The 14,928-nt window shown below is 41.6% G+C and overlaps 1 protein-coding gene across 8 annotated transcripts in view; it reads right to left on the bottom strand.

The window, feature by feature from the left end:
- Positions 1 to 14,928, bottom strand: part of SYBU (syntabulin) — a 109,055-nt gene that overhangs the window by 28,267 nt on the left and 65,860 nt on the right. Inside the window, exon 2 of one of the 8 annotated variants that reach the window (XM_025450237.3) lies at positions 8,822 to 9,049. The exons of the other annotated variants lie outside the window; for them this stretch is intronic. Coding sequence (XP_025306022.1) covers positions 8,822 to 8,849 — 28 coding nt within the window. The 5' untranslated portion in view covers positions 8,850 to 9,049. The remainder of the gene's footprint in view (positions 1 to 8,821; positions 9,050 to 14,928) is intronic. 8 annotated transcript variants of the gene reach the window in all.

Raw genomic sequence — 14,928 nt, forward strand, 5'->3', positions numbered from 1 at the left:
GCCATTCATGTATTTTCAACAGAGATAACAGGATTAGATTTTCATTTTTTTAAAGGTTTTATTTATTTATTCATGAGAGCCACAAAAAGAGAGAGGCAGAGACACAGGCATAGGCAGAGACATAGGCAGGCTCCCGTGGGGACCCTGAAGCAGAACTCGATCCCAGGACCTTGGGATCATGACCTGAGCCAAAGGCAGATGCTCAATCACTAAGCCACCCAGGTGCCCCTGGATCTTCATTCTTAAATGAAGAGTGAACATATTGTGAATGTACTTAAAAGAATATTGCCATTTGAAAACATCCAATAAAAAGGGGCTTTTCATGATGCAATCTGAAAACTACCTATATCCATGTCACTTACATTATTTGCTGAAAATACACATTCACTCATATTCCAGGGTTGACTGAGGTTTCTTCATATCATTCCCATAATTCACACTTTTACAAACTGTCCTGGTGATCTTTTACACACACTAAAGTATGAAAAATACTATAAATGGCTCTTGTTTTTAATATTTAACTATAAACCGCAAGCCACCTGCTCAGATCTGTTTTGTAACTCCGCGCTCCGTCTGCTTCTTCCCATCCGGAGGGCTCCATACCAGGCCACCAGGATTTCTCGCCCAGAATTACTGAAACTGCCACACACTGTGCCCCAGCTGCTCAACGGGGCCTGAGCACTCCATCTTCCACACTGCTCCCGAGCATAAATCTCATTAGGTGACTCCCCTGTTGAAACCTTCTAATGGCACCCCATGTCCTTAAGATCAAGTCTACGTTCCCTGACATGATTTACAAGCCCTTCAGAATCTCTTCAGTGGCCACTGCAGCCCCGGCCAGTGCAACTACCACCATTTCCTAAAGGCAGCACAACACTCTGTGGGGTCCCAGTTTCCACATATGCTGTTCCCTCTACCTGGATTATTCTCCTGTCCCTCTGGGCCTGGCTAACTATCACCTGTTCTTCAGGTCTCCAGCCTCGAATTTTAATTCCTTCCAGGAATGGAATCCGGTGTCCCTCCTTTATGCTCTCACCCTACCCAGAATTTAAGAAGCATTCATCACATTCAGAGCAATGCCTGTTAGTAATTTCCCAGCACGTCATCAGCTCCCTGCAGGCTTGCTCATCACTGTATGCAGTGCCTAATGCAGCCTGTAGCACACAGTAGGTGCTGTTGCTTTGACAGATTTCACACCATTAAGCGTTCTCCACTCTTGGCATTCAGCAATGGCTCCTGGAAAGGCTCTGCAAGTGACCTTCCTTCTTCTCTCCCTTCAGTTGAATTGACAGACTAGTATTATTGACAAGTAGGAAAAATATCCCCTCTACTCCTATCTCCATCCCATATGCCCAAATCTCTCAAAATTCAAGTTTTTGGCTCCAAACTTGAGAAGCAAAAATTGTGCAGCCTGGGAAGACCTCTGTCTTATTCATCCCTGTTTCCCCAAGGCTGAGCACAGTGCCCAACATATAGTTGGCTCAGAACAATAGTTATTGAATTAGGAGAAAAAAGGTACTGAAAGAACTTATAAATTTGACTGTGGAAATAACCCCACTCACTTTTGAGAAATCACAAAGGAAGAGAAGTAGCAGGCTGGAGAAGGAATATACACGCCATACAAAGTACTGGATAAGGGGTACCTGAATGGCTCAGTGGTTGAACATCTGCCTTTGGCTCAGGTCATGATCCTGAGGTCCTGGGATCGAGTCCCACATCAGGCTTCCTGCAGGGGAGTTTCCTGACAGAGTTAGGATTGCAGGCTGCCACCTAAATCATAGATGTGGCATTTGGTGGGCATTTAGTCCAACACTTAGGAGAATCTTACAAACAAGGCTGACATGCACACTGGATGAGGGCCCAGTCTGGTACCTGGAGGATGTTGACTAATGGATTGCCTGTCAACCTCGAGGGAAATCTCCAGTAATGTGTCACCTGACTCCATCCTTGTCCTTAACCTATTTAACATGCTTTATTAATGACATGAATGAAAACATGAAAGGTATGGCACCGTCGGCAGACTATGGATTCCACAGGCCTTGAATAGATGCGATGAATGATACAACAAAGGGTGGAGTCGGGTACTAACATTACGAGCTGCCATGTGCCAAAAGCACAAGGTGTTAAAAACTCTAATTCCTCTCAAAAACACAGGGTGTCGACAAGGAAACTGTCCTGAGCGTGATGAGATTTGCCCCAGGCCATGAGCTGTACTAACAGGAGAGCTGGCTTGTCTGAGTCCAGAGTCTACCTTCTTCACTCTCTCTGCTTGGCACTTTGTGATCAGAATCTGCAAAGATCTAAGAACTAGAAACCAAGATGATAACATTCAATTTAGTCCATTTCCGATATGCAATAAACTTTGTACCTGCTAAGGCCCTGGGGCAGGCAGTTGGAGAGGAGGGCCTGGAGAAGGAGATGTCTAGTGCTCTAAGATCCTTCTCGGAGCAAATGAGCCACACAAACAGATAGCACATGAGAGGTCACGGTGAGTGCAAAACAGATGGAGGGGTCCTAAGGGATCATGGAGGAAGGAGAAATACTCCCAGCTAGGATATGTCATGGATGAGATGCCACTTGAGACAGGCCTCCAACACTGGATAGAATATGAACAAGTGTCGGGGGTGTAGAAGGGAGCCTTGCAGGCGACAAGGATAGCATGAACTGAAACATGGGAGAAAGGAACACACAGGGAATATTCAGAACACATTCAGTCCCTTGTTTGGCTGGAGTATAGGTATCAGACGAGATAAAGAAGCCACAAAGGTGGTTTGTACCTCGAAGAGTTGAAGCATGTGAACGCTACGCTAAGGGCATTTACTCTGAAGGCAAGAGGGAGCCATGAAGAGCCTGGAATTGGGGGAGGGGGCAGGTAATAGGAACACAGAGATGTTTTTTGCAGCTATCATAGCAGCAATATCTGGAGGAAAGGCTGGACACTGGAAGTCAGGGCAGGTGTCTAATACAGTTAGGAGGTGGGTCATATGGTAAAGTGAGGAGAGCCCTGACAGTGGAGACCCTTTCCAGTTCTGAATTCTTAGGTTCAGGAAACTAACTGCATCGGGTCAAAAATCATTTAAACCTCCAGGTAAATAAAAGAATTTAAAACAGGAAAAGCAGAAATTAAGTAAAATGCTAACCAATACTTTCCCCTTGTGTTCCATGCTTGACTGCAGTGCTACTTACATAAGAGAACAATTGAGTCCCAATTTCTGCACAGAGTGGAAAAACAAACCATTCGGGAATTATCACAATAAAATGAAAGGAAAAAAATGTCTCTCATATTGCCTGAGGACTATGTGAAAAATTAAATCACCTAATCAGAATGGATTGAGAGGCTCCAAGATCAATGCTAGATTTAATCTAGCACTGTGAAGTCAATCTTTAATACAAATATCTTTTATTTGCAAGCACGAATGTCAATAAGGTAGAACAAATAAACTGGGTAAATTCTGGCCATTTCTGGCATCTGTAGAGTGTTGGAACAAAAGCAAATGGAGAAATGGAAGGCCTAGAGGGGTTTGTTTTAATTCAGACATGTGTTCAAGGGTCGGGAAGAGGGAATAACAAAGTCACATGGAATTGTTTCCAGGAGAAAGCCTGGCAACACAACAGAGAGAATTCTGGATCAGAGGCCTGGCTTGCAGGAGAGCAGGTGCAAGGCAGGTGGACAGCTCCCGAGCTCCGCCCAGAGAGGGCTGTCCCAGGCCCGGCTGAGCCTGAGCCCCAGAACCCACCCAGCCAGAGCACTTCACCTCGGAGGCAGTGCTCCCACTGTGACCTTCCAGAGCTGGGTGCACGTTGGTGAGAGAGACAAAGCATTCTGCAAACCAGTTCAGCTTCTGGCAGCAAGCTCCAGCATTTCACCTCACACCATTGTTTATCAATTAAAAACTATCTGAACTCTCAAGCTTCCGAACAAAATGTTTTTGAATGTCCCCCCTGAGAAAGTTCTGTACTGATTTTTGTGTGGTTTTTTAGCACTTAAAAAAGAATGGAGCACACTCACAATGAGATTATGCTCTGCACACAAATTATGCTCTGAATTTCCATGGACTTGTTTAATGGAACCTTCCCCAGGATCTCAACTCGAAGTGACATCTGGCATGGAGCACACATTCCCGGGCCAACACTTTGCTTGCCCTGCTGCTCTGCCCTTCCCCCAGCCCTCCACAAGTTAACTTTTAGATTCAAGTGTACTCAGTGTTCTCTCTTCTCTTCTTTCCTCCTCGCCCCACAATGTTCTTTGAAAAACCAAAATGGAATGGAAAAGCAAAGCAGACCGTTACAAAAATACAGAGGCCACTCTCTTTGGGATCACTGGAGAATAACTACTTGGCAGTAAAACAGACAGTATGATAAGTAGGAAATGGTAGTTTGAAAATATCCCCGAACTATTAAATAGTGTATAATTAATTTCTGTAGACTGTATCTAGAAGCACTCCAAGGAGGCAAATATAACAAAAGCTCAAAAGGAATAAGCTCGCTAAAGCTGAATTCCAGTATCTCCCTGACATATAGCACTACACAAATATCCTCTGCGTTCTGGGGCATAACCTTCTATTCACAAACCTCTAGGGAGGACCTACTAAGTTCTAGACACTGTGCTAATTATGAGGAACATAAAGGCACAGAAAACATGGCTCCAAGACTTTAAAATTTTACCCCTGTGTCTCTAACCTATTTGTAGGGAACACATATTTAAAATGGTAAGATCGTTTTTAAAGTGCAAGGAAATGATAAAACGCACATTTCAATATCGCGGTCACCTCTGGTGGAAGGCAGAGAATGGGATCTGAGAGATCACGCAGACAGCTTGGTGGTGATAATTCTGAAAATGGAAGGTGGATCACAAATACCTGCCTTATTATTGTAGCGAAAGGCTTACGCGTGTGTTATATATATATATATATAATCTTGTGCATTACATTTTATCCATAATACTAAAAAGAAACAGGGAAGCAGCTCAAATGAATTTAAAATAAAAGATAATAAAATGATAAGGAAAGAAAGAGAAAGAAAACCTGGTCCATGACCTAGAAAGGCTCATTCCCCAGCAGAAGGAAGAGCCATCTAAAAAAAAAAGTATTAAATATAACACAGTGATCATAACAATAGAATTTTTTAAAAAAATTCTAAGGGAGTACATAGTATTTAAGTTAACAGAAATGGCATGTGAAATTCGGATTCCCAAGTGTCTTTGCATTTTAGAACCTGGTTTAACCCTTTGTAAGTGTCCATACCACATTACTTCCCCTGGGGTGCTTTCCAGACTCCCAAAGTCTGGGTTCCACCATCCTTCTTTGCACACTCATGGGGGCCTGCACTTCCCCCAGAAACATGTCACACATGTTACAGGGGGCCCCGTGTTTACTGTTATATCCCAGTACCTGGCTCACTACCTGGCTCATCAATAACTACTTGCTGAGAAAACAAATTGGTAGCATTACTGGTTCAGTTCTGTTAAGTGGTGGCTGAGAGTAAAGAGAAAAGGTAAGGGTGGAAATGTTAAGCCAGAGAATCCCACCCAAAATTCAAGGATGCCTCAGCCTTTTACAGACAAAACCGCTTTACTATCCCTGGTAAGCGAGGCTTGGCAAGATACGACACCAGAGCACCACTTACAGATCCCAACCCATTGCTCTGCATGCCCTAGAGCTTCTCAGCCTGTGGCCTGTATCCTTCCCTTCTTCCATTAACTGAGGGGAAGAGCATTGGATGTCAGGCAGTATCAGGTTCAGGCACAACCTCCATCTCTCAAGAACAGTCAGGTCCGCCCATAGTCTCGGCAGAAATCAGATCTTCCTGGCAGAGGCTTGCAAAGCCTGCCTATCTCAGCCACAGGGGTGAGTACAAGAAGCCAAACACTCAGGAAGATCCAGTTTCCCCGAATAGTGCTGTTGCCCCACAAGACCCAAGGAAGCATCCCTCCCTCTGAAACTGCTACCAACTCCCACAGCTGAGAAAGGACTCAGCAAGCAGAACCGAGAGCTCCAAATGCTCTTCAGATGTCAACAAAGGATGTGACCCACGACACATGCCTGCAGCACCAAGTGCCTAACCAACCCTTGACAAACTGTGCATCATCAGAGCATGTGACTGTATGACCGAAAACAATGGAAAAGAAAGTGGGGCATTATTTGGTCACAGACCACCACAGCACAGATAAAAGGTCACCATGTTGGTGGGGATGTTGCTAAGGATTTACTGTCTGCCTTGAACCATTACAACAGAAGGCTTATTCTAGCTACATGATCTGAGTGATATTGCATATGAAATCAAGTTTAGCATAATATATTGAGCTATATATTTGGACACACGATGATTTTCAAGTTCCTAAACTCCAGAGAGCTCATTTTAAAATCACATCGTAAAAATGTCTTCCTCTTTTTTCCACTCAAGTGAATTGGTACAGTCCTTGTTCCACATGCCATGTTCTTTCCAGGGCAAACAGATGGAAAGATGGGCTATGCCAGAAAGAAGATATGGAAAATGAAAATGACATAAAATTAAAAATAAAGTTGCAAAATGCAATTTGGGTCAGCTCCTCCTGCGTTTTTAAAATCAGCACCAGCAGGTTCTGCGCATAGGACACTGGTTTTAGATATTTTCTTTTGGCTCAGATGTCACACAGGATTAGTGCAAAAGGAAAGATCCCAGCATGGGGCCTATTTTTATACAGATTAATCAATCATTTCCTGTCTCTTCCTCTCCCATCACTCCCCAAACTTTCAACTTAATGAAACTGCTTTCTTTTCAAAGTGTGTCATTTACTGCACTCTGAACGGAAATCCTTTCAGGAAAGGGAGTAGGCGTAGACTTTGAGCCTAGATTTTTCACTGTCACATTTTTAATTTATTATAAATATTAACAACTTATAAAAAAAAACAACTTATGCCATGGCCTAGCCCCTTTTATCTTATATATCCATTGTGGCATGCTACATACCCTTTAGTGGCAGCAAAAGGAACAGGCAGGTTTTATTATATGTATGTATAGCCATTTAACAAAAAGAGAAAGGCACGCATTGGAAAAGAGAAAACTATTACATATCTCACATTTTGTTAGGTACATTACCACATATACCGAATGCCATAATTGCCATCAGAATATCAAGCACATAGTTAGATTCTTAGTGGTGAGTATTTGATAGAAAATTTGATAGGCTCAATGGAGCCAAACCAAAGAATTGTGCAAGCTCTAAGCTATAGCCTTCCTTGACTATACAGCATCACAGAAATGGTGACGATGCTGCTCATAGTGATTGTAATACAACAGCTAATATTTATTGTATGCCATGTGCCACTGATTATGTCACTGAATTTTCAAAGCCTTATGTCATAGGCACTATTTATTATTCACTATTATTCACTATACAGATGAGGAAACAGTTTCAGAGAGGAGATTCACACATTTTGAGGTGAAAAAAAATCCCACACTGTGCTGGTTTGCAGAGATGGGCAGGAGAATTTATCCCAGACAGATCAAGATGGGGAAATGGGGCCTTAAGCTACCAATCAGCTGAAAAACATTGGGAAAAGTGTCATTGACATTGTTTGCATGTCTCCAAAACCATGATCACAACAGAGTTCATCATGCCTCCTTATTTGTCTGCTGCTCCTTCGAAGGATGGAAATGATATTTATAAAACATTAAGGCAATGACCTAAAGCCTAATCTCCATAACAAAGTCAGATGCAGACTAGTCATACATAGTACAGTTCACATTCTCAAAGGGTGGTAACTCTTCACCATTTTTGGCAATTAAAATTGAGGCATGACTAAAGTTGTCCTTTGCTGAATGGTCAGTCAATAGTACAGAAAATAAGAGAAATTTACAATCTAGCACAATATTCTGTGCTCACTTTTTTATGTGATTAAAACTGAAGTCCTCTTTTTTTTTTTTTCTGAAGTCCTCTTATACTAATGTTACACACGTTTTGCTTTTTGTTTAGAGTTGTTTTATCTACTGTGAATGATCTAAAAATCTAAATTTTACACAATTTAAAAGCTATTGAACTACATTTAGGCTTACCATATGTATAGTCTTTCTTTGTTTCTACTAATTAATTTTAACACCACAAGCATTAATCATTTGCCCACCAGATGAAAATCACTTTAAGATGACTCATGTGTTTTACAACATTGCAAACCCAACCCGTATGTTCTTGGAATGCAGAGTAAAGAGGAAATGTTGGATCAAATCAGTTAATAAAAAAAAGAACACTCTTCCACATCCCGATTCCACGAACATGAAGAGTTCCAGAATTTCTACTGGATGCCACGTGAGAAAAGTAAATTAAAACTGGTCAGAGATGTGCTCTGAATAATTTCGACGAACTGGCACACATGAGCACATGAGCAAGCTCTCTCCTGATAATAAATACATGGCGTCTCAGCCTACACAGAGGCCCACTGCAACTATGCGCAGTGCCAATTAGCATTAATTGTGGTTGTGCTCCTCTATTCCCATAGCACAGGACTGAGTAAGGCCAGGCTTTGCATTGACAAATGCACCAAGCAATGCTCAGAGTTAGAAGAGCATTCTAACACATAAAAGTCCATAGTCAATTTTTCTTGTTTTGGCTTCAAATTGCACAAACAGACTCACCCCTTAAAGGGGTATTTAAAACAATGTGTGTATGTGTGTGTTTAAAAGTTTGGTTATAGACTCTGCATTCAGAATATCTGAGAGGCAGAGTTGAAAATTTCCTTTCAGTCTACATTGTTAGCCTACCACAACTAACTTTACACACGCATGCATACACGAAGAGCATATCCTCCATGACTATTATTTACTTACTGTGACTAATACTACTTACTTAGCAGGTAAGCTCCGTAGACTTTCATGGCAAACACTGCCTCTGCAAACAGCCTCCCGCCACAGGCTGGGGTACGTCTTGTGCAGAAATACAGTGTGAGCAGCTCATCTCTCCGTGGAGTACAGTCTCAGAGTGGGGTATCCATGGAGACAGAGCCTCCTCCATGTGCAGGGCAAGGAAGTTACTCTGCTGGGCACCATAGCAACAGGAGGCAGAGGGATGGCTGGCCTATCAGGGAAGAGCAGGGGAGCTTCTCCCTGGTGACTGCAGCATTTCAAATGAAACCATCGCCCTCATGAATGGACACAAAGCATTTAAAGAAATACCAAATTGTCAAATAGAAGGAAATGCCTACACAACAGTCAGGGCTAATCCTTTGACAATGTCGGAGCAAAACACTGTCTTTCTACAATGATTATGTCTCAATGGGCAAGAAAGAAATTAGAGCAAAACCCCACACATTCCTAAATTTAGTGGCATGCATGTGAAGCTTTGAAAAAAAAATGCTTGGTGTACTCCATGAATTCCAGCTATTTAAATATGCAAGGCACTTTATAGTGCTGCCCAAGAGAGAAGAACAGGAGAGATCTGTTGTTCTGAAGGGAGAAAAGGGAATCGAGGAATCTCTGGGACCACCCTCAGCATAGTCCTTCCAAATGCTGAGAGTAAACACATTTATTCAGCTTCCACCAAAGCCCTCCATTATATCAGAATAATTCTTACAAAAGAGGCATCTGTGATAAAACCAGACCGATACAGAGGAGATGGTGAGTGGACATTCAAATGCTTTAACACTGTGCTATTTGTCAACTTTCTCCACTTCTTATCACAGTGATCATTTATTGAACACCTACTGTATACCAGGCAAACACCATCACTTCAAACACAGCTTCTTGCCAAATACTGACATTGGTTTTTGTAGATACATGATGTACATGTTTACTGCTAAAGCTGTGCTACTTGTAAACTATCCTCATTTCTTATTTAATAGCAATGATGATAATGATCATTTACTGAACACTGCATACCAGACAAACACCATTACTACAAACACAGTACTAACAATGATCTTTGTGATGTGCATGTTGACCTCTTAGTGTGTGCAGTATGCATATGCTCTGCTATATACCCAACACGTTTCAGGATTCTCACAGTAACGTTTAAAAGCTAGCTATTAATCATTCCTTCATATTACAAAGAAAAAGTGAAGACATTTTTTTGTGTTACAAAAGAAACTCTTGGGCAGCCCTTGTGGCTCAGCGGTTTAGCGCCGCCTTCAGTCCAGGGTGGGATCCTGGAGACCTGGGATCGAGTCCCACATGGGGCTCCCTTCATGGAGCCTGCTTCTCCCTCTGCCTCTCTCTCTCTGTGTCTCTCATGAATAAATAAAGTCTAAAAAAAAAAAAAAAACCCTCTTTTGCCCACTAACTTCCCTTCGCCCATAGCTCTGCAGGAGGCCTGGTGTACCCTATTCAGTGTCTAAATATAAGGTGAAGTAACCCTTCTTCCACAATTACCTCTCAGAAAAGAAGAAACCCCATATATCAGAGTCTTTCCAAAGCCTCTTATTACAGAGCTCTTGCTCATAAGTACTTTCTTTGAACAAAAAATGCCATTTGAAAAAGACATCAGTCTAAATTGACCTCAATCTGTGCTAGTTTCGGCTGCCTTTGGAGGTCGACTGATGGGATTGTTTAAAATGAAGGAGGACAAGAAATTAAAAAAAAACAGATTTTGTAATTATTCCTGTGACTCTTCCAGCCTTTAAAAGAACACTTTATTTTCTTTTTTAAAGATTTTATTTATTTATTCATGAGAGTCACAGAGAGGGAGAGAGAGGAAGAGACACAGGCAGAGGGAGAAGCAGGCTCCATGCAGGGAGCCCGATGTGGGACTTGATCCTGGGTCTCCAGGATCAGGCCCTGGGCCGAAGGCAGTGCTAAACCGCTGAGCCACCCAGGCTGCCCTAAAAGGACACTTTAAATAGCAATATAGTCAATGGTTAAATTGTACAGATCACGAAAACCCCTATCCTTTGCTAACTGAACTCAAGAACCAAACGGCTTTGGATAGTGAAGAATACTCATATAGACTGACAGGAAAACAGAAAAGTCAGCTGTCCCCATGCTGTATAGCCAATGTTGTCCCCCAGTGTCTACCTCCATTCTTCCCTTCTTCCACTAAATAGGTGCCTGTTGACTAAGTGTCCTGGGATATAATTGCAAATGACTTCCACAACCTGACCTTAAAATGACTGAGTGGTCCCTTTCACCCTTCCTGCTGCCTGGTGGATGACAGCCACCTTGACATAGCTGCCGACCAGTCTCAATTACCCAAGTACCTAGGTTTTGTTCAGCAAGAGACAAACTTCTGTCTGGTTTTAACCTCTGTATTTTAAAGTCTTTATTTACAGTAACTTAACTGATACCCTCATAATACTTATAGGCTTAAAAAAAAATGTCCAATGAGAGGACCAGACACAGACTCAAAGTTGTTTCATATCCACAAATTAGGTGAAGGTGAAAATGATGTGCTCTAGAAAAGTCAGATGGGTTGAAAAGTAACTCTAGCGATGAGAACTGAATTTAAAAAATTACATCAGCTATGAATTTTAAAAAATCAATGTTTCTAGGGGCCCCTAGGGTGGCTCAGTCAGTTAGGTGACTGACTCTTAATTTCGACTCAGGTCATGATCTCAGGGTTGGGGGACTGGAGCCTGGAATCGGGCTCCTGTTCAGTGGGGAATATGCTAGGGAATCTCTCCTCTGCCTCTACCCCTCCTTCCAACCGCTGCTCATGCTCTTTCTTTCTCTCAAATAAATAATCTTTAAAAAAAATGTTGGTAAATGAATAATATAGTAAAAGTAAGTACATTTGACTAAGATAGCAAATTAAAAAAACCCATCAGATACTATTTCATCTGTATCTCCAAAGATTTACTTGAGCTAGCAAATGAAATAAAACTTTTTTATTCTCCTTTGGGAAATGGGGGACATTACATTCTTTCATATGCACTGTGTCCCTATACTTTTCTGTTTCCACTGCCTTCTTCCTAGGCTAAGCCATCTTAATTTAGCATACCTGCTTCTGGTTTTACCTCTTGATAATCCAAGCTCCACAGAGTAGCCAGAAGGATCTCAAACATTTACCTTAAATTATGTCTCTCTTCTTAAAACCCTCCAATGGCTTTGCAGTACTCTAACAATACAGGCTCACCTGCTACTGCTCTTTACCTTCCTAACTCACTGCCCTACACACCCACTCAGCCCTCCCTAAACATGAAGGAATATGGCTAAGTTCTCAGCTCAAATGTCATCGCCCCAGACACTCCTCTGCTCACCCTCTATAGAGCATTACCTTGTTTTGCTTGTCACTATCTGAACTCATCTTGTTTGTCTGCTTGTGTATCAGCCATCTCCCCATGTTAAAGGCAGACTCCATGAGAACAGGTATCTGTGTTTCTTCCCTCTCTCCTTAATGCCTAGAGCAATGGTGTCAGCACAGAATAAATGCTTAATAACTATTAGTTGAAGGAATGAATGAATGAATGAACGAACGAAAGTTAATCAATGAATCCTGGCTAGAATTCAAGCAGAGGTTTAGCAGAACCTCTTATATGTGAAAAAGTGAGGGTTTCCTTCCTTTCCTTTAGTTTCTACCATGAGCATCACCTTTCCACAAAGCCATAAACATTCTAGGCCATGCATTTCCAAGTATAAGCCCACTATAGCCAAGTTCATAGAGCATCACCTTAGTTTACCAAGACCTGCATCCTTCGTTGCTATCAGATACAAGCTTAGGTGGTAAAAACTTTAATGCAGTTAATTACCCAAATTAACATACTATGTGTGGTTCAACATAAAACTTTTTGTCAATAACCCTGCTGTATGCCAAAACGCCACACAACAAATTATACCAACAAAGAAGACAGATCAGGGTATTTACCCCTTTGGCTCTTTTCCTGTCAGGGGTTTCCTTCCTCTACCAAAGCTGCTTCACACGTGGCCTCAGAGCTCTCTCCCTCTGGGTTCTGGGTAACTCTACCCACGTCTTGGCCCTTCAGGATGTAGGAATGGCTCCAAGGTGCTGCCAGGGCCAAGTAGTTCACCATGCCTTGTTGGATCCCCTTAATCATGCCCACTTCATGCAGAGTCTCTTCAATAAACTCACCTCAATTAGTACAAAAAAAGGTCCAATCTGAAGCATATATCTGCATGATTTATAACTCTTGGTTTCCAAGTTTATGTATAAAATAAGTTTCTAGGTTTATTTCTCTTATGTTGGCAGTTTATAAATATGTCTAACGGTGGGTGTGTGGTCTGCTGAAACATCTGCCCCGTATGGGAGACCAATAATGCTTTGCTCTCAACACATTAGAGCACTTAGTAAGCATTTGGCAGGACCCCAAACCAGTGGCTAGAACGCTGTACATGCAATAAATCCCAGCAGACTCAGAATCTGGATGGCAGTCACCTTTGGGAATAAGAGGATTATAATTCACTAATTCTTAGGGGGAAAACCATTAACGGACCAGTTGGTACCATTATAATGATTGGGTGCATCATCAAAAGCACAGATGGGAGAAAGTCATGAGAGTAAATATGTAACCCCACCATAAAGATAAACACTTCCGTTCACTCATCACATTTAAGCTTTATTTTACTGGTCTGGTCTCTGTAGGGGAGAAGTGATAGATTGTATAACAGTCCACCACAAAACATTCTCTGCTGTCTCCTGGGTGAGCATTCTTTCTCTCAGGGTGAAAGAAAGGTTCAGAGACCCATTTCAGTATAAACGCAGGACCTCTTGTTTAAATTGACAAAAGTCTACTAATGATCTCTGCTTAGGAAAGTATTCATGATATGCAGGGCAGCACAATAAACATCCTGACAAGTAGGAAAGGACGAGTTTATGATGGGGAACACTGAAGACCTTAACATTCCTCTGATGTTCATAGCCTTCGGGTTTATTTTTTTTATAAGATTTTATTTATTTATTGAGAGACACACAGAGAGAGGCAGAGACACAGGCAGGGGAAGAAGCAGGCTCCCCTTGGGGAGCCCAGTGTGGGACCCCAGGATCACGACCTCAGCCAAAAGCAAACACTCAACCACTGAGCCACCCAGGCGTCCCAGCCTCAGGGTTTATTGATCTGCATCCAAACAATCTTGTATGTTCAACTCTGTGGACTTTACATTGAGGTTCATTGATTTTCTTATCAGCAACAGCTAGCATAATCTACATATGGACTATATTAGCTAATTTATGAAAATTAGTAAGAATTTTTAGGTTCTGCAGACATTAAAGGAAAATAATTTGTCTTATTCAACACATCTCTCAATTGTCACACTCCCTGATTGTAATTAAAATTATTCCCTTGAAGACAGACCTACAATCAGCACAATGGTTAAGAGTTAATAGCAAGACTGCCCTGTTGAAAATCTACTTACAAGCTGTATAACCTTGGATAAGTTATTTAACTTCTCTGTGCCTCAGTTTCTCCATCTGTAATATAGGGGACAAATAATATCCTTTTCTTTCACAGATGTTAGGATGAAAGACTAACATGCTTGGACTTTTGCTGGGGGTGGTCAGCATTCCATAAATGTTAGCTAAAAAATATTGTTTTAAAAATATTTCACTTTTAAAAGTAATCTCTACATCCAACATGGGGCTTGAACTCATAACCCTAAGATTAAGAGTCACATGCCCTACTGTGTGATCCAGACAGGCGCCTCTAGCTAAAAAATTTTTAAATTCAGTTTCAGAGAGTTACTCAAGCCCCACAATTACATCTCACATATCCTTCCTGATATTTTCATAAGGTTTTCTGTATCTAAAATAGATTACAGCCTTTACGTGAGGCTAGCTTTTGCTACTGCAAGACCTTTGATTGTACTATAAGCTATTACAAAAATAACACCTTGCCGGGAATGCTGGAAGTTTCCATAGAACCAAAATCTTTTAGTACTAAACTTTTAGTTGCTTCCACTCTATGAAAAAAAAAAATATTTCTAAAATGCTTAAGACATTTTTTTGACCTCACACACGTCATTTTCTGCTGACTCCACCATCACAATGACTCAGTCTGTTTCTAGAACATTAAT

The sequence above is a fragment of the Canis lupus genome, chromosome 13, assembly GCF_003254725.2.
Source record: "Canis lupus dingo isolate Sandy chromosome 13, ASM325472v2, whole genome shotgun sequence".
NCBI lineage: Eukaryota > Metazoa > Chordata > Mammalia > Carnivora > Canidae > Canis > Canis lupus.